The sequence below is a fragment of the Tursiops truncatus genome, chromosome 12 (assembly GCF_011762595.2).
Source record: "Tursiops truncatus isolate mTurTru1 chromosome 12, mTurTru1.mat.Y, whole genome shotgun sequence".
NCBI classification, from domain to species: Eukaryota; Metazoa; Chordata; class Mammalia; order Artiodactyla; family Delphinidae; genus Tursiops; species Tursiops truncatus.
The window spans coordinates 73,591,409-73,615,675 of record NC_047045.1 but is presented as its reverse complement, the minus strand read 5'-3'; the positions used below and the strand labels follow the sequence as shown (position 1 = coordinate 73,615,675).

The window sequence follows — 24,267 nt, the reverse complement described above, 5'->3', positions numbered from 1 at the left end:
AACTAAGGCCATTTAAATTGACCTCTAATTGACAACTTAAGAGGATAAAAATCAGTTGACCCTTGAACAACGTGAAGGTTAATCTGCATATAACTTATAGTGAGCCCTCTGTATCCACGGTTCTTCCACATCCTTTGGTTCAACCAACCGCAGACTGTGTAGTACCGTAGTATTTACTATGGAAAACTATCCACATATGAGTGGACCCATGCAGTTCAAACCCGAGTTGTTCAAGGGTCAGGTGTACTTGTATTAGTCAAATGAAAAATGGCAATTAAATTAGAATCCCTTAGAGGGAATCTATGTGATTTTATTTAAGGTAATGGTTCTCTTTAACAAAAATTTTTCTAGAACTTTAGAACACGTCAGTATCTGTAAATGTCTTCCCACCATTGTTGTCCATATTATTGTAGTGTACAGGATAATCCTGTATTTATATGACTCATAAACAAATACATGTTGAAGATAATCAGTTATAGTATTGAATAGTATAAAAAATGGCCATGTAAGATTTAAGTATATGATAGGTCTATATTAGAAGCTGTATTTTAGCTGTTCCAGTTCTATCCTCTCTCCCCAGTATTAGGCAAAGAGGGAGAGATGCACAGGGTGGCAGGCTCCACAGCTCTTTTCTAATTGCTAAACTATGGATGACTTTTCAATGAAATAAAAACCTGGTGTTGCACGCTTTCTCCCTTCAGGCTCGATTTTACTCTCCAGCCACCATATTTATTGATGAGATAGATTCCATTTGTAGCCGCAGAGGGACTTCCGAAGAGCACGAGGCAAGCAGAAGGGTGAAAGCCGAGCTGCTGATTCAGATGGACGGTATGCCTGTGTCTCTGCGTGAGCTGAGCAAGCCCCACTCATAGTGCTGACCCACACAGCCCCAGGGACGCGGGGCTGGCCAGTCGGTCCTGGAGATCGCCAGCGGTAAACTGGGTGCACTGACAGTGGCGACACACCAGCAGTTATGGCTGTTTATTCACAGGACACCCTCTGTCATACACACTGATCTCATTTTTAGCCATGAAACTGAAACAAATGCCGATTAATTGGCCTTAGAGAGGGATATGTATGGTTTTGAAGAATTTCTAAATTGCTATGTAGTTGTGCTGAACTAGTCTTTTGATCAAATCTATTTTGAGTCCTATTTTTTGCACACTGCAAAAACTCATTTTTCTTGCACCACAAATTCACATACATACCAGTTAGCTTTGTAAGTCTTAGGGAGGCTTGATGATTACCCTGCTTTTAATGTTGTGCTAAATATCTGATGATCTTTAAGTAGTTGAGCTTTGCTTTTTATTTTTTTTACTGTGTTCTTATCCTTCCTAAAGGTGTTGGAGGTGCTTCTGAAAATGACGACCCTTCCAAAATGGTTATGGTTCTGGCAGCTACTAATTTTCCCTGGGATATTGATGAGGCTTTAAGACGACGTCTTGAAAAAAGAATCTATATTCCATTGCCATCAGGTATCTTTATTTGAATCAGAAAGGTCATGTTAACTCTTAGGTAGTTTTGCTTAGAAATTTTAAAATTTGGTATTAATTAACTTTCCAAGACAAACGTAGGATGTCTTTCCTTATTTTAACTGGTTTGGCTATATTTGGAGCCTAAAGCCTTGATACTAGGAAATTTAAAATTCAATGAAATACTTCAATTTTAAAAAATAAAAATTAATTAAAATTTTAAAATAAATGCAGTAAATTCAGTAAGGAATAGGTCTTAAATTTTTTAAGCAAATGAGCTCGAAGAATTGGAAAACAACTTCTCAAAGTAGACTGGAGAAAAATAAAACATTGTTTATGTTGAAGGCTTACATTTTTAAATTTGTTTCTACCAATAGCAAAAGGCAGGGAGGAGCTATTACGAATAAGTCTACGTGAGCTGGAATTGGCTGATGATGTTGACCTTGCAAGTATAGCAGAAAACATGGAAGGTTATTCAGGTGCGGACATTACCAACGTGTGCAGGTATGAATTATTTTGGAAGCATAGGTGTTTTTTTTCTTTTTTTTTTTGAAGCATAGGTTTTTGTGGGTATAAGCTTCTATTATGAAGTTTTTATGCTGAATTAAGACAGATGAAGAATAAAGACCCACATTATAATCTAGTCAGAGACACAAGTTTTGGTATTACGTTAGTGTTAGCTAACAGCCTCTCTCCTGTCTCTGTGATGCTTATTCTTTATATTATGGTACACTTTTAATAAAATTGAATTGCTATCTTATTATATCCTTTTAATTCTTCTTGGGCTTTTTGCTCAGATTCAACTGCTAAAAAAACAAGTCAAAAACAGGCCTTATAGTCCAGTACTGGATTCTATGCAGTACTACATATGTATATGTAATAAGATAATTACAGAATAACATATGCACTGAAACATTTTTTTGTTTACACGTTTTTAAAACCTAGGGATGCATCCTTGATGGCAATGAGAAGGCGTATTGAAGGTTTGACCCCAGAAGAAATCAGAAATCTTTCAAGAGAAGAAATGCACATGCCTACAACTATGGAGGATTTTGAAATGGCTTTAAAAAAGGTTTCTAAGTCAGTATCTGCTGCAGACATTGAAAGATATGAGAAGTGGATATTTGAGTTTGGATCATGCTAAATTCTCACATGTAAACTGTGAGAAACCTGCATTAAGTGTTTGAATAATAATTAAAAGTAGTATGTCATTGCACCAAGCGCTATATTTTTTTAAATTTTCATAATGGTAAGAGTGAAAAAAAAGTATGATTCTGAATAAAGGAAATTTTTAAAAGTTACAAGCAAATATGTTTTACTTTAGCATTACTGTATTTCTCTTTCACTGACAACAAATGTTGTGGCACAGATGCCATTACTTAGCTTGGAAAACTGTCTTATATGTACATCTAAGTATACTATCTTCTCTTCCACTGCCTGCGGCTGCTGTTCCTTCTAAAGAATAAGACTGGCTCTAGCTCCACCAGTGCCAGTGGATAGCTGAAAATTCCTGAACATTTTTATACAAGTAGCCATTTGATGCATGGACCACACCCAGTGTGCTTTCCTTCCTGCGTGGTGTTATGGTAACTTCCCTCCTCGTCCTGAGAGAGCTTTAAAGGCCCTTCATTTTACTGTGCATTTAAAAGGAAAAAATATATACATCTATATAAAACCTTGCCTGCCTGACTTTATTCTGCCTGTGTAAGAGGCTGCACTGTAGGCGAGTAGATACTTTTCAGCCCGTGCTGCTCACTGTATTCCAGTGAAACGCATTAACCCATCACTCATGGACACAAAGCATAAATAAAATACGTAATAGTTAATGGTGGAAGTAAAAGTTAATAAATGAAATAAAGGTTAATGGTATAAAATTTTAGGTAAGATTTTTGTTTATAATTACTTGTAAAAAACACTGTGGCATCCCAACCATAGAAAACAGAGCCTCAAGAGGACTGAGTGTCTTGCCGTGGTCCCAAGCCTCACAGGTGAGGAGAGAAGTCAGGATGGGAATTGCTGACTGCAAAGTCTACACTCTCCAACAAAAGCCTCCTACATTGTTCTCCTCACTACAATCTTCAAGCTTATGCTTAATGGATGAAATAAGACCCTGTCATCACTTAAAGTTAGAACTGGTGATTTCTAGCAACTGAGAGAGTGAGGAGGACATAAAAAAAGAAAGTGTTACCAGCTGGGTGACTTGAGGATCAAATTGTAAACCGCATACTATGATTTATTCGCCTATAATATGTAGATAGCACATTACAGGGCTGTTATTCCTTATTAAAAGCACCTAGGCAGGACTTGCCTGGTGGCACAGTGGTTAAGAATCCGCCTGCCAATGCAGGGGACACGGGTTCGAGCCCTGGTCTGGGAAGATCCCACGTGCCGTGGAGCAGCAGCCCTGTGCCATAATTACTGCCCGCACGCCTAGAGCCTATGCTCTGCAACAAGAGAAGCCACCACAATGAGAAGCCCGCAACGAAGAGTAGCCCCCGCTGACCGCAACTAGAGAAAGCCTGCGTGCGGCAACGAAGCCCCAACCCAGCCAAAAATAAATATTAAAAAAAAAAAAAACAGGCAGAATGAAACATCACTCCTTTACTGCCTTCATCTTTCCTCCACACATACTTCCATTTAGCCAAAATCTAAGGTGGTTGGTCTTAAAAACAAGTCATTTCTTTTTTGAGTAATGTGTTTTAAATGATGGGTTGCAATCAAAAGAAGAATTTTAATAAGTATTATATGTCCTAGATCACATTGTAAAATATACGTCAATTTGGGTGATGGTTAAACACTATTGTAGGGTAAATAAGATTATATTTAGAACCACAAGAGCAAAGGCACGTTGTAATTCCCTGATATTGATGGACTCATTAACTGATGTGAGCCTTGGTTTCAGCCAGTGTTATGTGAAAGCAGCTATTATATATAAGTAACTCGCACGTGAGCAAAATTTTTATTCCAAAAAGATTGTACTTTTTTCTTCAAAAAAATTTATTTTTAGAGTGAGAACATGTCACTGTTTTAAAATCCTGGTTCATTCAAGGTAAGTAGTCTTGGTACAGGATACAATTAAATCATGATATACTTCAGTGATTTTATACTGAGTCACATACTTAATATTAAGGCACATTGTACTCAATAAAAAAATAAGTGTTAAGTTCTTGAGCTTTTAAATTAGAATTTCATAAAGTGCTTTTCATAAAGTCTTATATATTATAGCAATTAAGTGTATATAATTTCATTAACAAAGGCACCTTGAAAAGTATTGGCACATGGCATTTTGTCTTGCCTTTTTTTTTTTTTTTTGGTAGTTTCAAAGTTTCTTCACATCTTCTCTTCCATTTCATTTAAATTTTCTTTAATAATTCACCATCTGAACAGCCAGCCCCATTAATAAGGTGAACTTTAACTATCACTTTAAAGGTCAAGTTTTAGGCAGTTTTAGGAGTTTAGCAATTTCTTTACTGTACAAACTGATTCCTAACGATTTAAAGAAAATTATATTCGAGTGGCAAATTTGAACCAATAGACTAATTCTGAGTCCATGATTTGAGATGGTGTATTAAACACATGTTTTATCTTCAGGGTTTTCTGCTGTTTTCTCAGTACCATCTGGATATAAGTTGACAGCTGTCACAGGCATAACATTCACTTTATCCAACTGAAGAATTCCTCTGAAATAAAAAATTAAAATTAAAGTAAGATAGGGTTACTTCGAGGTTATAATTAAATATATACCTGATGTTAGGTAATTTTGCTTCATTTAGTTTATGATGGTTATATAAATCCTAAGTCCAAAGTTCACTTTAACCAAACTGATTGAGGGAACAGAAAGGAATAAGAGGAAGTTCTTTACCTGGTACTGTAGGAGATGACAGGGTAAGTTACAGATCTCCAAGGCAAACAGAGTCCTAGATTTGCACAAGTTGGGCAAAAAGACTAGGCCCAAGCATCTTTCTAACCAGTACTCCAGTGGAACGCAACCTTAGATCTTTAGACAGCATTTCTCCTTCTGTTACTAAAATACCTGACCAGGGAGATCTTTGGATTGGATCCAAAACCCTGTATTGCAAGCTCAGTATTACCCTAATTAGAATGTAAATAGAAGTTGTTTATAGACCTGAACAAGCTGATTCTGAAGTTCACAAGGGAGAAACTGCAAGAATAGCTGTCACATTTTTTTTAAAAAGAACAATGCAGAGAAGAGACAGTTGCCTTAACCAGCTAGCAGAGAATTTATTAAAATACTTTATTAAATTAAAACCATGCTACTGAAAAAAAAAAAAAACTATGCTACTGGCACAGGAATAGACTAGATCACTGGAAGAAGAGAGTCCAGAAACATGGGAATTTAGTTCATAATAAGGTAATATTCCAAGTCAATGGGCAATAGAACAATGGCCTCTCTGGGAAGCAAAATCAACTAGCTCAAACAATACACAAAAGTGATGGTAAAAACTAAGTTTTAAGAAAACAATGTAATTTTAAGATGGGAAAGGTCTATTTGAGAAAAAATCAAATCCTAGAAGCCATAAAGGGAAAACATGAATTGCCCTGACCCCAAATTTAAAATTTCTGTATGACACGGAATACCATAAATAAAAGCAAAAGACAAATCATAGTCTGGGATTTAAAAATATACATAAAGTCTCCCTGGTGGCGCAGTGGTTGAGAGTCTGCCTGCCGATGCAGGGGACGTGGGTTCGTGCCCCGGTCCGGGAGGATCCCACATGCCGCGGAGCGGCTGGGCCCATAAGCCATGGCCGCTGAGCCTGCACGTCCGGAGCCTGTGCTCTGCAACGGGAGGGGCCACGGCGGTGAGAGGCCCGCGTACCGCAAAAAAAAAATAATAAAAATATACATATACATATATCTGCAATACATATTATGTATGTATAACAGACAAAGGAGTCCTACATGTTAATGATTACAAAAGGCAATACAACTGAAAAATGGGCAAAGGTTCTAAACAGGCATGTCACAGGAGAAATATATACAGCTAAGCATCACAAAGATGCTAGACTTAGCTAGACCTAGACTAGTAAAGATGGTAGTAAGAAGAAAATGGAAATTAAAATGAGATTTTTGTCCACAGTATAAAAAGCAAAAAAGATTGCTATCAGGTGTTGAGAAGATGTTAAATACATGTACTCTGACCCAGTAATTTCACCTTTTAGGACTCTATCCTACATAAATATACATGTGCAAAGAGACATATGAACATTTAAGAATATACACTAGAGCATTATTGGAAGTAACATGAAATTGGAAATTACCTAAATGTCTAATGGAGGAATGGTTATATTATGGCATACCCATACTGTGAACACTATGCAGCAATAAAAAGTAAGTCCATATATGTATTGATAGGAAAAGATCTTAAGCCCATGGTTACCAAACTGCACTGAGACCCCTGGCATGGCTCACAGAGGTGCTACAGAATATTTAAAAATTTCAAGACTTCTTCAAACAGAGAAAGAGAAATATCGTATGATATTGCTTATATGCAGAATCTTAAAAGAAATGATACAAATGATCGTATTTACAAAACAGAAACGGACTCACAGACTTAGAGAATGAACTTATGCTTACCGGAGGGGAAGGGTGGAGGGAAGGCACAGTTAGGGAGTTTGGGATTGACATGTACACACGGCTATATTTAAAAAGAATAACCAACAAGGACCTACTGTATAGCACAGGGAACTCTGCTCAATGCTATGTGGCAGCCTGGATGGGAGGGGAGTCTGGGGAGAATGGATACCTGTATATGTATGGCTGAGTCACTTTGCTGTGCACCTGAAACTACCACAACATTGTTAATCGGCTATACTCCAATATAAAAAAAAAAGTTAAAAAAATTCAAGGGCTTCCCTGGTGGCGCAGTGGTTGAGAGTCCGCCTGCCGATGCAGGGGACACAGGTTCGTGCCCCGGTCTAGGAGGATCCCACATGCCGCGGAGCGGCTGGGCCCGTGAGCCATGGTCGCTGGGCCTGTGCGTCCGGAGCCTGTGCTCTGCAACAGGCGAGGCCACGACAGTGAGAGGCCCGCATACCGCCAAAAAAAAAAAAAAAAAGAAAAAAAAAGAAAATTCTAGACTTTATGTGTAATACTAGCTTGATGGTAGTTCACGATTTTAACATTACATTGTACTACACATTCTTTTTTCAATGAGGTCCCATCTTTGCAAAGCTGGATTTTGGACAGTTATTGTGATAAAAAGCAAATACAGTACAAAAAACTAATGTTGAATGGGAAATGAGGGTGGCAGTGTCCAATCTGATTCTAAGATATGAGTATTGTGTAGTGCCCTGTAGGTACACAATCCCATTGGTAAGTTAAGAAACAAAAAATATTTTTTCTTTCAATTTTATTTCTGGCCTAGCTAAGGGCACCAAGAAAAAATTCCTGGCACACTTGAGTGCTATGAACCAAGAAAGTTTGGGAACCTCTGTTATAAGTGAGTAATACAATTTGTGGGACAGTTAAGAGTCTAGATTGATAAACAATTATAAGTATCTAGTATACAATTACATCAATACACAGAATTTGGATAAAAGATGCATACCCAAACAGTTAACAATTACGACCTCTAGATACAAGAATTAAAGAACAGGGAAGTGAAAAGGTACTTTTAACTTTCTGTATTGATAAAATTTCTACTACCAGAAAGAATCCTCAGTACAATTGCCAATGATAGAGTATACTGAAAATTAGTTTTTAATTTTACATTGCATTTTTTCACACAGAGGAGCCCATGATAAATAAAACATTTGGTAAAAGAACCATTTAAAAATTTACAACACTGTTTTCTATGTAGATTTGCATAATAAAGATAAAAAAAAAAAGTCCTGAGCTTCCTGGCAGTCAAAGGAAAAAGGAAGAAACTATTAAGTTATAGAATTTTCATTATCAGGAAGAAATGGGAAATGGGAATTCTCCAGGGGAAACACAAACTAAAAGGTGGGAGGGGCACTAATATTTCTTTACTCTCATTTGCTCTGTTTGTATTATGACTTTGACCTCTAACAATCCTTTAAGGGAGGCATTAGTTCAGTGTTACACATGAAGAAATGGAAATTTTGAAGACCTCTTGACAAGCAAGTGGAAAAAAAGCAAATGTTTAAATTGGGTCTATTTTTTTTTTTTTTTTTTTTTTTTTGCGGTACGCGGGCCTCTCACTGTTGTGGCCTCTCCTGTTGCAGAGCACAGGCTCCGGACGCGCAGGCTCAGCGGCCATGGCTCAGGAGCCCAGCTGCTCCGCGGCATGTGGGATCTTCCCGGACCAGGGCACGAACCCGCGTCCCCTGCATCAGTAGGCGGACTCTCAACCACTGCGCCACCAGGGAAGCCCTGGGTCTATTTTTTTAAAAAAATAAATCCTATGGTCTTCTCCACATAGTCCAATGTAATTTAGCTAAGCCAAAAATTGTGGTCATCAAGCTTCCCTGGTGGTGTAGTGGTTAAGAATCCACCTGCCAATGCAGGGGACATGGGTTCGATAACTGGTCCGGGAAGATCCCACATGCCGCGGAACAAATAAGCCCGTGTGCCACAACTACTGAGCCTGGGCTCTAGAGCCTGCGAGTCACAACTACTGAGCCCGTGTGCCACAACTACTGAAGACCGCGCGCCTAGAGCCCGTGCTCCGCAACAAGAGAAGCCACTGCAATGAGAAGGCTGCGCACCGCAATAAGGAGTGGCCCCCGCTCGCTGCAACCAGAGAACAGCTCGCGCGCAGCAAGGAAGACCCAGTGCAGCCAAAAATAAAATAAATAAAAATTTTAAAAAAAATTGTCATCTCTATTGAGATTTACTTCTAGTAAGACTAAAATGACCATTTAACTTGTAAAAATGCCAACAATAAATTCATAAAATAATTTCTTACAGTTAAAAAAAAAAATCAAGCTGTACAGAAGGGGAAAAAGGGAAGGTTCTCTCCACTCCTGCTCTCATTCTCACTTATTAGACATAACATCTCCCTTGTCATTCTGGAAATCTTCTGTGCATTTATATACATATACACGTACTTTTTTTTTACCCAAATTGGATGATACCATTAGGCAACTTTTTTCCCCATCTAATACATCTTGGACTTTTTCCTTTTATTTATTTATTTATTTATTTATTTGCGGTACGCGGGCCTCTCACTGCTGTGGCCTCTCCCGTTGTGGAGCACAGGCTCCGGACGTGCAGGCTCAGCGGCCATGGCTCACAGGCCCAGCCGCTCCGCAGCATGTGGGATCTTCCCGGACACGAACTCGTGTCCCCTGCATCGGCAGGCGGACTCTCAACCACTGCGCCACCAGGGAAGCCTGGACTTCTTCCTTTTATAAGCCACACAGAATCCCACTGCATGTGTGAACCATTAGCTATCAACCTCCACCTATAAACAGTTCAGAGGTTTCCTCTTTTGCTTTTGTTTTTTGTTACAAGCAGTGCTGCCGTGAATATCCTGTTAGTCTTCAAAAATTTACTTCATTTTAAATTGATACTTTGGGGTTGAAAATAGTGAAGCCCTCGTTTCATTTCTTTCTTATTATACACATTGCCATTTTCCATTATAGAGATTTGTTTCCTTTCTCTCTCTAATAAACTAAGTTCTTACACAGCAGAGTTTGTCCTATCCACATATGAATTCCCAAGACAAGTGTCTTGACCATAATAGGTATCTAATAAATGTCTTTTAATTTTGCTAACGTTGAAAGATGGGCTAGAACAAAAAACGATGTTATTTTCCCTCCCAATTCTCTTATCCTTCCTAATGTTTATATTTTCCACTCTGAAATAGAGTAAATACAACTACTTTTTAATCATTAAAAATACTGAAATTGATCCAAAATAAGAAATACTTACTTGTATTCACAAACTGGGAAAAGCACCTTTAAGATGGTTATTACTATAACTGCTCCTATAATTCCAACCACCATGACATTCAAAAACATAAAGAATACTGGGAAAACACTACACCAGAACCTGCACAGATCTTTTCTGAACTTTTCCATCCACTGACACATCACCTTTAAAAAAAAAGGGTTTTGATTAGATATGCAAGTTTCATTTGAGCTCTAAGAAACTTTAAAAATTATGTTCTAGTTTTGGGTGATGGTAACATTATATACCTTGACTGTGGTGGTGGTTACATGGGCGTCTACACCTGTCAAAACTTATCTAACTGTACATTTTAAGTGGGTGCATTTTATTTTTAAATGTACCTCAGTTATTTACAATTTAAAAAATTATGCAAAACAGGCACAGACATGTTGCTATACTTTACAATTATTTACACTGCTGTCTAACTGTAAACCAAGTGAAAATAATTGCTAATTGACAAGAAGAAGGCTAGTCCACTTACATAAAATGGACCCGTCATCTATGTGTTTCCAATATTTGGAGGACAAGAGACGGAGAGACAGAGAAACATATCAGTCGCTTTTGAAACAGACGGGGCATTCACTGTGCACAAAACCTATTTCTGTACTTAAACAGTGACAGAAGAAACTCAGGTGTGCTTTGACGGCATGGGCTTTGAAGAGTCTGTTCTTGGGCTTCCTTGCTCTGAAGGAGATGGGGCAGACAGTGAGGGCGCTAGAGTTCAGGCAGCACAAAGTGACCCCACGTAAGCAGTCCTAACCTTCAGTGAGAATCTCTTCAAAGAATCATTTTGACTAACCACAGATCCTGCTCATTTAAATGTAGATTATTCCGAGTGAGGGGCCTAGCTAACATAGAGATTCCAGGATACTCTCTCTGAACCCAGAATATCTTCCCAGTCAGCAGTATAAGGTCACTAAGAATATACAAGTCCCTAACGGTGCCAGCGCGTACTTACATTTGCACCCATCCTATTTCAGTCCTCACAACAACCTGACGAGAAAGGCATCACTTTACGGACCTTTGTTGTACGGATAAAGGAAAAGGTTAGAGAGGCTAGGAACTTGTCCAAGATGACACAACTAGTGAGTGGCAGAAGCAGGATTCAAACCTAGGCAGTCTGATTCCAGAAAGTACACTCTTAACCAAGTGTGCTTAGTCACTGCACACGGTCCTGAGGGGACCATGCATGTGTGTTTGTGTTAGAAGTCACAGAATACTAACAGACAAATGGGGACATGAGAAAGCCTCTGAAACGGAAGATCCCAAACAAAATGAAATCTAATGCCTTAATCATCATTATCTGACTACATTACTAAGTGAAACTTGAAAAGGAAGACAGGAATACCTAAAAATACCACAGTAAAACAGTGCTGAGTTCATTATTAACAACATCCCATGGATCCAATCCTCATGGTTTCCACCTCATTTTAAATGCTGACATTTATTTTCTTTACCATAATCATAAATGCTTGTAGTATGTATAAAGAGAACCCCAAACGCCCGATTTACCTTATACGAAGACGGAGGCTCTGCTCTGAGAGGAGTTTCAGGTAATTTGCCAGGTAAAGCATCTTCATTTACAGTGGTTTCCACATTCCTGATAAGATACTGGCTGGTGGTCTGCAATGAACTAACACTTTCTCCTGAGGAGGAAGAGCCAGGTTACCAAAATGCTAGGCATATGCTGGTGTCCCTCCCACCAGTCCTAAGACTACTACACCAGTAACATTTCAGATAGCAAGAACACACATTTTTCCAGGGGAGAAAAACAAACATTTGATTGTTTAGCTTTAAATGCCAGAAAGGAACCCCAAATTTAGACAGTTAACAGGGAGCTACAGCAGTTATGATTCTGTCACATAGAAAGTCAAATTTTTTCAAGTTCTGTGTTTCAGTGGGAAAAATGGATACTTCCTCCTCTAAATGAACTTAAATGAATGACATTCTTATTATGTATTTTGTGATGATTACCCAGAGTAAGAGTAGATAGATGATTACAGCAAAATGTCACTCTGTAATCAGCATTGATCACATTCTGCAAAGTCCTCAAATGGATATATAAAGCAATACATGTTACAAAGCATTTTTAAGAGAAGCTTACTTCGAAACATATTAATTATGATTAAAAAGTTACCAACTAAAGAAATAATTACCTTAACACTTTAAATAATGGTATTTTAAAGTACCTTTTTTGGAGAGGTTGGGAAGGGTAAATAAAATGTCACTGTCTCGGGAAATCGAGTACAGCATGCTTTCTTCCAAAGGCAGGGTGTAGTTTGAACGTCTGAGTATTCCCTGATTCTTAACTAAAATATCTATTTCAGTAACGTCCTTCTGTTGAGCCTATGAGAAAATATAAGCAACTCTTTACTTTAAATAATGGCACAAGCTGGTAAGAAACTAAGACTGAATTTTCCTCCCTGATTTCTGAAACTAAAAACCTTGTCCTAGTCACACACAATTCCTCTTTCTTCCCCCCCCTCCACTTTAAGGCATTTAATTTGCAACTTTAATCACACTCCTGTGTGCTCACTATTAGAGGCTCGCTCTCAGTTCCATTTCATTGACTTAGAGAGACTTAGCCAGAGGAAATGGCAGCAGAGCTACGAACCAAATTCAATCTCTTCACTTATTTGCTCTGTTTAATGATGTTTACTATATTTTAAAGTGATATAAACATGTATGAATAAACATGTATGAATATGATCTTTTTTAAAATTAAGACTTCAAATGCTAAACAAGTAAAAAATTCTGAGTGACTGGATACACGCAACACTAACGTAACTTTGTTCCTTATTAAGTCAGAAATAAATAGTAAAATAACTGAACACATGCATAACACCAAGCACAAATCTTTATAATTTAATTCTCAATTAGTAAGCATACTATCTTACTTGTTTTCCATCAATCTCTACTACCTCTTCTTGAACGACAATTAGTTGCAAACTGGAACCAGATGTCATAGGCCACTCATGAACTAAAATCCTTACACTGACAATTCCAGAATATCCTTTTTCCTCCAAATTTTCCAGATTTTCATTCTTCACTATAAAAAAAAAGTAGTGACAGCTCTGAACAAAAGTTGCCACCAAGTCAGTTGCTGCATTTGATTATTTTGATGACATTTACATGGAACGAGACGGTTGTATACCAATATCTTTGCCTTTCTTCATCTCTGACCTCATATTGATGCTTCAGATCTATGAAAACAAAGACAACTTGACAAATCCTTACAATCCTTATACTCATTTGAAAAGGGGAAAATGCTTGATGGCCTTTAGGTTTTGTACCGAACTCCACACTAGCCACGTCCTTCCTATTCTTTTACATACACTGTCAATGAGGAACCGACAAGGCGTTAACTATTTACAAAGCAGGCCAGAAGACACAGACAATCCGATGTTTTAGCAAAGTGAGCACGTTCATCCATCCAGTCATTCGTTCACAAAATCCAGTGATAGAAGGGGCCCAAGCAGTGAGGACACTTGAGGCTTTTCTCAATCCTGTCTCCAGTAAGCGACTCGTTACTGTTGGAGAGGTCAGGAATGGGGAAGAGGGTGGGAGAGCCCTTAATGACTCTCCGCCAATGGACGATGGGGTAGGATCAGCTACCGGCCCTGCTCCTCTCTAGCTCAGAATCCCCGCCCCACCCTGGCAGTGACGGGGTGTAGCAGTTGCAGCTGGCTTATAAAGCCAAGAAAGTGAAAGAGATAGAAAAAGATAAATCAATAGAAACCAACGAAACTGCCGCAAAAGAAGCATTTTGCTTCTGTTCCTCAAATGTTATTGTCTGAGAATTACTTGCCAGAAAGGAACCCAGATGGAAATTCTGCATGCATATCCAGCTATTTAAAGTGATGCTGTGCCTTTGCAGAGCTGTTCCCTTGATCTAGAATGCTCTCCATGGGCTTCCCTGGTGGCGCAGTGGTTAAGAATCCGCCTGCCAATGCAGGGAACACGGGTTCGAGCCCTGGTCCGGGAAGATCCAACATGCTGCGGAGCAAGTAAGCCCGTGCACCACAACTACTGAGCCTGCGTTCCAGAGCCCACGAGCCACAACTCCTGAAGCCCAGGCGCCTACAGCCCGTGCTCTGCAACAAGAGAAACCACCGCAGTGCAAAGCCCGCGCACCGCAATGAAGAGGAGCCCCCGCTCACCGCAACTAGAGAGAAGCCCGCGCGCAGCAACTAAGACCCAACACAGCCAAACATAAATAAATAAATTAAATAAAGTTTTAAAAAATGTTATAGAATGCTCTCCATTATTCACTCTCCTCCCATACATTTTTAATAAACTCCTACTTGGGTAGTTCTAGATACTGTATCCCTACAATGCTGAGTTCATGCCTTTTTTTTTAAGCACTAACTTTCTCGTAGTGTAGCTCTTAGTTTAGAAACCTGTCTCCTCAACTAGGCTGAGTTCTTTGAGAGAATGCATGAAGTTTATTGTTCTACAGCCTTTGTGAATCAGTGATTCCACCCAGAATTATAAATATATAATTTAAAGTAAATATCCTATCATAAATTGTCAATAATGTTCAGACACCTGGTTGAGTGGTTCTAAATCCTAACTATGCATCAGAATCACCAGGGAACAGTATAGATGCCAGAGCCTCACTCTAATCTTAATAAATCAAAATCTCTGGGGGGTATAGACTAACATTTGTAATTTTTTAAACAGGTACAGATATTTTTATTGAGAAACAAGTGGCCTAACCCTTGGTCTCAATCTTCCTTGACTTCTCTATTTCTGTTAATAAACCCACCCTTCTCCAACCTACCAAGGACAGGAATTACTAGGTTACCTTTGACTTCTTCACCCTCATCCTCTGTATCCAGTCAGTTGCTTCCTTTGGACCATTCCAAAGTATCTCCTATATTTGTCCTTTCCATCTCCACCTACCTCCCCACCCAATGTCTAGTTCATTAGCTACTTACTATTATGATACTTACCCATTCTCCCCTTCTGTAACCCCTCCCCCCTTCAAACCATTCACACCACAGCACCAGATTAATCTTACCATGACATGGTTTTGATTATAGTCTCCTTGTGCAAACGCCTTCAGCAGCGCCCCCGTGACCTCTTTAGTGGTTCTCTGCCTGGTCCTCCTTCTTCAGGCTCGTTACAGTGTGCCCTCTCTCTAGTCTGCCTAACTTCCCTCACATCATCTGAGGCTCCTAACTGGAAAACGTCCCTTCTCTCGTGGTCCATGTCAGTGTTTTCACTGTTTACCCATCAGCCTCCCTCATGGAACAGTGGGCTCCTCGTCAGCCTAGTTGTATGCCCAAAGGCCAGTGCACGAGGACACAGATTCAATGCATGAGAAAATGCAGTCATATAAATACATCAAAGCAGGGACCCTTCAGACTCCAAAGCTGGTACTGCTGCCGTAGAATAAAACTAATAAGAACAAAAGCCCTCCATATTCTGACTTTCCCTACTGAGGTAGACAGCTTTCCCAAAGGGCTCTCAATGACCCTTGCCTTCTGACGTTCACGCCCCTGTGTAACTGCCCCCTGCCGAGTGTGGGCTGGACCTAGTAACTTGTTTCTAACAAACAGAATACAGCAAAAGTGCTGGAACGTCACCTGTGTGATTAGATTATAAAAGACTCTGACTTGTGTCTTGCCGGTACTCTCTCCCTGACACTGTCTCTCGTACTCTCACTGATAAAGCCAGCTGCCATGTTGTGAGATACTCTACAGAGAGGCCATGTGGCATGGAAATGGGGGAGGCCTCCAGCTAACATCTTGTGAGGAACGGAGGCCTCAGTCCAACAGTTCACAAGCAACTACATCCTGTCAACAACCATGTGAGTGCGCTAGGAAGCGGGCCTCGCCAGTCGTGCCAGAGCCAGAGAGCCCGGCTAGGCCAAGCTCAGATTCTTGCCCTGCAAGAACTAGGAGATAATACTGACAAAGACTACTAACTTGGGGGTGAAATTGTTACACAGCAGTATAACTAATGTATCTACAAAGAAGAAATTTTTTTTAAAGAATTAAGCATAGAAGACTTTTTGTTGTAGTTGCATTTAATGTTTTAAAGATTCTTGTAACTGATAAGATAGGCTTTTACTTCCACTTTCAAGGAAACAAACCCTGTGCAACTGGGATGACTAGAAAGATGACTATAACAAATAAAGCAGGCAGACTGCACTCCACGGCAACTTCCTAATAAATATAGCATCAGTGGAATATTCTTCAAGCCAGGAATGGCTCTTCCTCTCCAGCTATGATGGACTAGCTTGTAGCACACCAAGTCTCTCACTGAGAACCACTAGAAAACATGTAAAAAGATAAACACACAAACAGACACTCAAATCTGCACTAAAAAAATACTAAGGGGAATTCTTTAGGCAGAGGGAAAATAACCCCAGAGGGGAGCACTGATATTCAGGAAGGAATGAAGAACAATGGAAAGGGTAACTGTGAGGGTGAACATAAATGAATACTGGACTACAGAAAACCATTAAGTATAATTATGTTGCTTAGTGCTTAAGAACCCAAAGAGTTAAAATGCATGACAATAGCAACACAAAAGCAAAAAGGGGGTAATTCCCTGGAGGTCCAGTGGTTAGGATTCAGTGCTTTCACTGCCATGGCCTGGGTTCAACTCCTGGTCGGGGAACTAAGATCTTGCAAGCCACGTGGCGCAGCCAAAAAAATAAAAATAAAATTTAAAAAAGCATAAAGGGAATCAATGGACTTTACATTTTCTAAGGGTCCTACATTGGTTGGGAAATGATAAAAGTACTAGTTTACTGATCTCAAGGGTAACCATTAAAAGAATAGTAAAATAATATAAAAACCAACAAGATAGAGGGGAACGATGAAACAAAAAGTAAATAACCCAGAAGAGGGCAAAAAAGGAGAAGAAAAAGAAACAGAACAGGTGAGACACAAATAGGAAACAAATAATTAAGAGAGAAGATCTAAATCCAAATACATTAGTTACTACATTAATGTAAATAAATTAAAATTCCAACTAAAGACAGATTGACAGCCTGGATTAAAAAAAAAAAAAGAAAGAAACCACAAGTATATGCTGCTTGTAAGACATTCACCTCAATTATAAGGACCCAGGAAGACTCCAAGAAGATGGAAAGATACCACAAAGCAATCCACGTCCCTCCCCCATGCCTGGCCAAAAAGCAGTGATTAGTAAAATAATACAGATAAAGCTGATTTTAAGGCAAGAACATCACTAGAGATAAATAAGGACATATTATAATGATAAATGAGTGGATTCACCAGGAAGACATAACAGCTCTAAATATGTATGGATTTAGTAATATTGTGTCACAATATATAAAGCAAACATTGACAAAACTGAAAGAACAGACAAATATACATAGTGGAGATTTAACATACCATTCTCAGTAATTGATAGGGCAAGGAAAGAAATAAACAAAAAAATCAGTAATTCCATAAAGGATTGAACACGATTAACAAATCTGACCTGACATATATAGAACATCATATCCAACTAATTACATAATTAACTTTTTTTCAAGTACACACAGAAAACAACATTTACTAAAACTGACCATCTGCTAAGCCATACAGCAAGTCTCTAACTTCAAAGGGTTAAAATTATACAGATTATATCTCTGATGATAGAGGTGGAATCAGTAAAAAAAAAAAAAAAAAAAAAATCCCAAAATGTTTGAAAATTAAGCAATATACTTCAAAATGACCCACAGGATAAGGAAATATCACAGCAAATAATTAGAAAACACCATGAATGGAATGATAATAAAGATATATAATGAATTAAGTATGGGATACAACTGCTCAGAGAAACATTTACTGCCTCAAATGCATATATTAAAACAGGTAATAGGAATACTATACAAATTTTTCATATCCTTTATTTCATTCAAATAATGGCACATTCCAATGTAACATATTTGCTTGTTTTTAAACAACTCAAGATTTTAAAAGGTTAAAAAGGAAAACATTATATGGACATAAAGGTGGAAGAATCAGAAAGACAAATCACTTTTCTCTTTATTTTTTACAACTGTGATAAGCACTCCTCTGAAGATTTTGTCTCTTGCTTGTAAATCTCCGTTTACTACCTCCAGGCACATTCTTACATTGTTATCAACCTACCAGACATGAAGTTCCAAGCAATGCCAATCGCATGACAGAGAAAATGTGAATATGCCAGAAATATAAATATAAAGTAGGAAAAGAGTACACACAAGTGTTATTATATACTCTAGTAATGATGTGTAGTATTAATTTGAAATGGAAATATTTAACATCAAAGAATTGTGTTTCACTAATTTAGTATTATTAAAAATAGAACAATTACGGAAGTAATTTAGCAGTACTTACCTATCAAAGTCTGACAGCTTATTCGGGTTACACCACTATTTACAGGGAAGTCATTTACATATACCTGTCCACTCTCATAGGTTATGTTAAGAACAACCTTAAAATAAAGCAGCATATACATTAATTCCAATGGTTTACAAATGATGACAAACTCTTCATGTCAAAAATACATTATCTAACTAAATTGGATATATAGATAAAAAATAAAATAGGCTGCATGATACTTAGCTAAGTGATATAATAAAAACATAACCAAAAGAGACAAACCTGTTCTTTAGATACCTCCCCATCATCTTTCAGGGTAGTTACATTAATTCTGATGCTGTCCTGAAAAACAAATATACAAATTGGGCAGGTATGCGTTTCACAAACTGAGAATAACTCAGTTCTTTTTCTTCTCCCCTCAGTTATACTTATTGTATGATCACTTAAGGCAACATTAAAAGACCACTTTTAAAAACTCATCAATTTCATCCTTACAGCCTTTTAAATACCCTTCACAATTCCAATTTTTTATAAACTATATACTTTTCCACTTAATTATGAAATATATCACATATCTGAGCATATAAAATGCAAATATAGAGTTTAAAAGAAAAGATTAACACTCACATACTTACTACCTAGCTTAAAAACTAGAATGTCATCCACACCTTAGAAGTCCCCTGCATGACCTTTTCTGTCACATTCCCCTCATGCCCCTCAGAAGGAATCCCTATATTGTCTTCTATGTTAACATTTCTTGCTTTTCTTTATAGTTTAACTATCTGTATTATCTCTCTCTAAACAACATATTGTTGTTTATATGAGTGGAATAATATAATGTATTCTTCTGGAACTTCTTTCATTTAAAACTGTTATGTACGCAGCTGTAGACATTTATTTACAGCATTGTGTAATATGCCATCAAATTGTTACCGATTTACTTAACTGTCCCCTGTCAGTGGACATTTGAAATGTTTCCAACTCTATTGTTTTCATATACAAAGTTTCTCTAACCCTTCTTACATGTGTCCCCTAGTGCCCAAGGACAAGGTCTTTCAGTGCCCAGCTTCAGTGCCTCTCAAGGTATGCTCAAAAGCACTCTGCTCAAATATTTAAGTTTACTCATGACATGCTTACTACAGACAAGAAAGCATTATTCTAAGTAATCAGGGTCACAGGAACTATGATTTGTCATCTGTAAATCAAATTCTTTCCTAAATGTATTCACAGACAGACATTGTTATCATAGAATGAAAACAAGACTCCTCTTAAATACTTTTTTTGTGAGGGTATTCTTAATTTTGAAAAGACAAAAATTATTCTAAACATCAAACCAATATACAAGTGTATTTCTTGGCACTGTGCGCAACTCCAATACTTTATATATTTCTAACAAATGAGAGACCAAGACTGAGTGATTTTATGAGATTGGCTTGATTCCTGGGACAACCTGAGGAACAGGATTCTAACATGTAAATTCATACCATTTATTCAGGATGACTTTGGTACACTTCCCAACTCCCATAGGAGCCCAGGAAGCTTTAGGACTAGTGATTCCTCAGATCCAGCCTGGCTTTCTCCTGGCCCACGCTTATCTAGAATTAAGTGTGGGCTAGAACAAATAAACTCATCTCTAGAACAAACTAACATTCAATAAATCATCAAGTTGGTGGCTATATTGTTTTATGCCCAAATTCGAGCCAAGAATTCATTCCTCTTTTCAAACTAGAGGATCTGTTTGAAAACTGTAGACTATAGTGCTCTTCTAATAGCCCAGAGATAACCGTCCACTCATGGTGTTATGAGAAACCTTTTTATAGCTTCTGCCTTTCAAGTAGAGAACATACACTATATTGTGAGTAATTTATTGCACTTACATACATCATTTGCCCAGTAGAAATATGCGGTTTGTAAAAGACAATTAGCAGACTGTATAGCGCACTATATTTTCCAGAAAACTAACTTCAATTAAATTCCTTTTGACCCTCTTGAATGATTTCATATCAGGGAAAACTCTCATCCCTTACTGCCTCCTGACCCAAAGTTCAGAGCCAGCATATTTCTTGTTCTTCCTGAGAGCCTCTGACTGAACTGAAAGTTCAGGCTTGTCAGCCAGGGCAGTGTATGCTTAGAAAGTGAGTGGCAGAACTGAAGTTTCTCCCCACTCATTTTCAATTCTCCTCTAATTCCTTCACTCACAAGTGCCCATCTGGAACAAAATGGCTTCCTAAGGACAAAGGTAATAGATACCTGGTTTAAAATAAGTCTGAGGGAAATACATGAAATACTTACACATATAAGAAAATAAGTGTCCTCTGGATGCCTCCCTCTCTTTGGGGACCAAGTCATTTTAATATTAGAAGAATGTACTGTAAATTTTTTTTTATTTCACAATCTTTGTAACAACTTTTCCCCAAATTTTTTAAAATTTCACAATCTGTGTAACCTCAACTTCTGACAACTACATGTGTAAACAAAACATAAAATGCGGGACTTCCCTGGCGTCGCAGTAGTTAAGAATCCACCTGCCAATGCAGGGGACACGGGTTCGAGCCCTGGTCTGGGAAGATCCCACATGCTGCGGAGCAACTAAGCCCATGTACCACAACTACTGAGCCTGCGCTCTAGAGCCTGAGAGCCACAACTACTGACCCTGCGTGCCACAGCTACTGAAGCCCGCGTGCCTAGAGCCCGTGCTCCACAACAAGAGAAGCCACTGCAATGCAAAGCCCGTGCACTGCAACGAAGAGTAGTCCCGGCTCACCGCAACAAGAGAAAGCCCGCGCTCAGCAACGAAGACCCAATGCAGCCAAAAATAAATAAATAAATTTATTTTTAAAAAAACACAACAGAAAAATGCTTATAACACAATAAATATGAGTCACTGAAGAGATACAAGGAGAATTTTTCTGACTTCAACCAGTTTCCTTACAGTTAGGTCAGGCTGGATACAAAGATGAACAAATGAACAGATGTGTGTAGTAAAACATAAATGGTAGTTTAAGTTGGCATTATTCAATACGGTATCCACTAACCACATGTGGCTATTTACGTTTAAGTTAATTAAAACTAAATAACATTTTAAAAACTCAGTTCCTCAATCACACTGGCCACATTTCAAATACTCAGTAACCACAGTAGTCTAGTGGCTACTGTAATGGGGAGAGCAGACATACACCATCACTGCACAAAGGTCAACTGGACAGCTCCTATCAAATATGCATGACCACTGTAAAATTCTTTCAAATGTTCTGTACATTAAAAATTTTTCACAGTAAAACTTTGTGAGATCAAGAGGCCTCAGCTTCCCATATACACCTTTCCAAGGAATGAGATTCTCCTTCTAGTTGCACACCATTCATTTAACCTATGAAATTCTGAGTGTAGATCTGGACCTTCCAAAAGTAGAAAGAAGTCATAAGGAGAACTGAAATGATGAACTCACTACGAGCCCCACGGTGTGGTGTATTTTCAGCTTGCAGTCTAAATGCATTTTTTTTCATATTATAGGAACAGACTCAAATGTCTTTCAGGTTCATAAATAACTATGATGAATCTTTAAAATCTGGAAAAGGGAAAAACAATGTCTCTATTTCCAGAACTCTAGGAATTATTTCATTTTTATTTGGTCTCTTGATCTCACAACCATATTTCTGAACAGCTGCAACTGTGGTCCACATACTTCAGATATAAGTGGTTCTTAGAGCTTGGGATGCTGTGGCTTCTTGGAATGTCCCAAGAGAACTGAAACTATGATATGCTATTATTCTACCCAGGAAGGGTAACGTCGTAACCCTCACCCCTGAATTTTGAGCATTCAAGTCTTGATATAGTAAGAAAAGGCGCACCTATGTCGTTTCTTTTCATTCTGGGAAAATCGCATTTTAAAGTCTTCAGACGCTTCCCTACCACACATTGAATTAATGAAAGGCAAATACTGGTTAATTCCACCCGGCCAAAGCAGTAAGAACCAGCCACCCTTCAGGACAAGCATGCAGTGGTCCCTAAACTTTAGCCGACCTCGGGATCACCTGGAGGGCTTGCTGCAACAGACCGCTGGGTCCCCACCCTAGAGCTTCTGATTAGCGCGTTTCTGCCAGGTTCCCAGGGGATGCTGGTGCGGCTGGTTCCACCGCGCTCGAAGATCAACTCCTCTAACAACTCCCGCCAAAGGGACGACGTCGGGGTCAGCGTTGGCCTGCAGCCTCCCTCCCTCTCCGGCCCAGCGACCCGGCTGGCGTGCACCCGGAGCCCTGCACGCCGGGGGAAGGCAGGCATTCCTTCCCGCCGCCGGCCGGGGCAGACAGGTGGCCCGGAAACGCTCGCGCTCGCTCTCAACTGAGCAACTTCCACGTTTCCCCAGCACTTCAACACTGCCTCGCCCCAGAGCCCGGCTCTTTAGGCGCCATTACAAAAGGCTGAGATCACTAGTGATCCGCTACTTTCGACGGCACACCCCCATCAGGACTGCAACTGCCTGGACTGCCGCAACAATCGGGTTCGCTGCGCCGCGCTGAACCTCAAACTGAAGAGCCTCTTTTGCGCTCTCGCCTCCCCCATCCCCTGCCGCCTCCATTTCCTTGGCTGCTTCTCCCCACTCCCGCTTTGGGGGCCCGGCCCCCAGACCACGGCCTGCCCGCCGGAGGTGGGAGGCGTCGATGGGGACGCCGCAGTCCCACGTCCCCGGTCCCGGCTTCTCCTGAGGATCCCGGCAGAGCCGCGTCCGCCGTGCCCTACCTTCGGGGCTCGGGGCAACAGCGTCGGCTCAAAGGTGCCCGTCGTCAGCCAGCCGGTGACTGGCAGCGCCGCGACGATGAGCAGCCGGAGGGCGAGCGGCGCCCGCGGAGCGCCCTCCATCTTGGACAGGCCGGCGGCGGGCGGCTGGCGTTGGGGGCGGTTCGGGGGCGGCTGGGAGGCGAGGGCCAAGCTGGCCCGAGGGGCGGGGCCTTTACGAGGGGAGGGGATTGGAGGGGCGGGGCGGGGGCGGGGAGAAGGTGGGGCGGGACCCGGAAGGCTCCGAGAGCTGCGGAGGTCTAGGCCTCCGGGCCGCGGAGCAACGTTCCGGGGCGGAATCAAGTCAACAGAAGGTCTGATTCCGTCATTAGACCGGCACTCTGATTTGGAGAGAGTTTCCTCACCTAAAAGAGTGTAAACATTTTCATTGCCATTACTTTTGAATCAGTATATACTGTATGTGTACATAGGTATGTCTCTGTGTGTATATATTTACATATATCTACAAAGTGAAAATAGTGGTAATGTATCAGAACGCTGTTGTACAAGAAAATAAGGTATATCACGTTTAGAGGGGCAGATTTATTAAATCGGTACTTCTCACCATGGTTGCACTTGGTAATTGCCTGAGCACTTTTAAAAATTACTGATTCTGGTATCTTCTGGGACACCTGAGTTTCTGATTTACTTTGGGCAGCTACTTGGGCACTGGTAGTTTTTAAAGTTCCCCAGTGATTTACTGTGACAAGGTTGAGGATCAACCCCACATTAAGTTCAACACTCAGCGGATCGCTGGAGACGCGAGGGAACAGCACTCCACTGGAAGCCAGGCCACCTGGGCTCTCAGGACTTTT

The 24,267-nt window shown here is 39.8% G+C and overlaps 2 protein-coding genes across 2 annotated transcripts in view; one reads left to right on the top strand and one right to left on the bottom strand.

The window, feature by feature from the left end:
* The window catches only part of KATNA1 (katanin catalytic subunit A1), a 38,404-nt gene extending 32,638 nt beyond the window's left edge, over positions 1-5,766 (top strand). The window contains exons 8-11 of the mRNA XM_019951846.2: positions 702-828; positions 1,341-1,475; positions 1,850-1,976; positions 2,418-5,766. Of these exons, the coding sequence (XP_019807405.1) occupies positions 702-828; positions 1,341-1,475; positions 1,850-1,976; positions 2,418-2,616 (588 nt within the window). The 3' untranslated portion in view covers positions 2,617-5,766. The remainder of the gene's footprint in view (positions 1-701; positions 829-1,340; positions 1,476-1,849; positions 1,977-2,417) is intronic.
* On the bottom strand, positions 4,416-23,573 carry GINM1 (glycosylated integral membrane protein 1). The gene is made up of 8 exons (XM_019951743.3): positions 23,417-23,573; positions 18,962-19,021; positions 18,695-18,791; positions 13,247-13,398; positions 12,539-12,695; positions 11,862-11,995; positions 10,332-10,495; positions 4,416-5,152 (listed from the first exon to the last, which is right to left on the bottom strand). The coding sequence occupies exons 1-8, from the start codon at positions 23,534-23,536 to the stop codon at positions 5,041-5,043; spliced, it is 996 nt and encodes a 331-aa protein (XP_019807302.1). The 5' UTR covers positions 23,537-23,573; the 3' UTR covers positions 4,416-5,040.
* Positions 23,574-24,267: the final 694 nt, after the last annotated feature.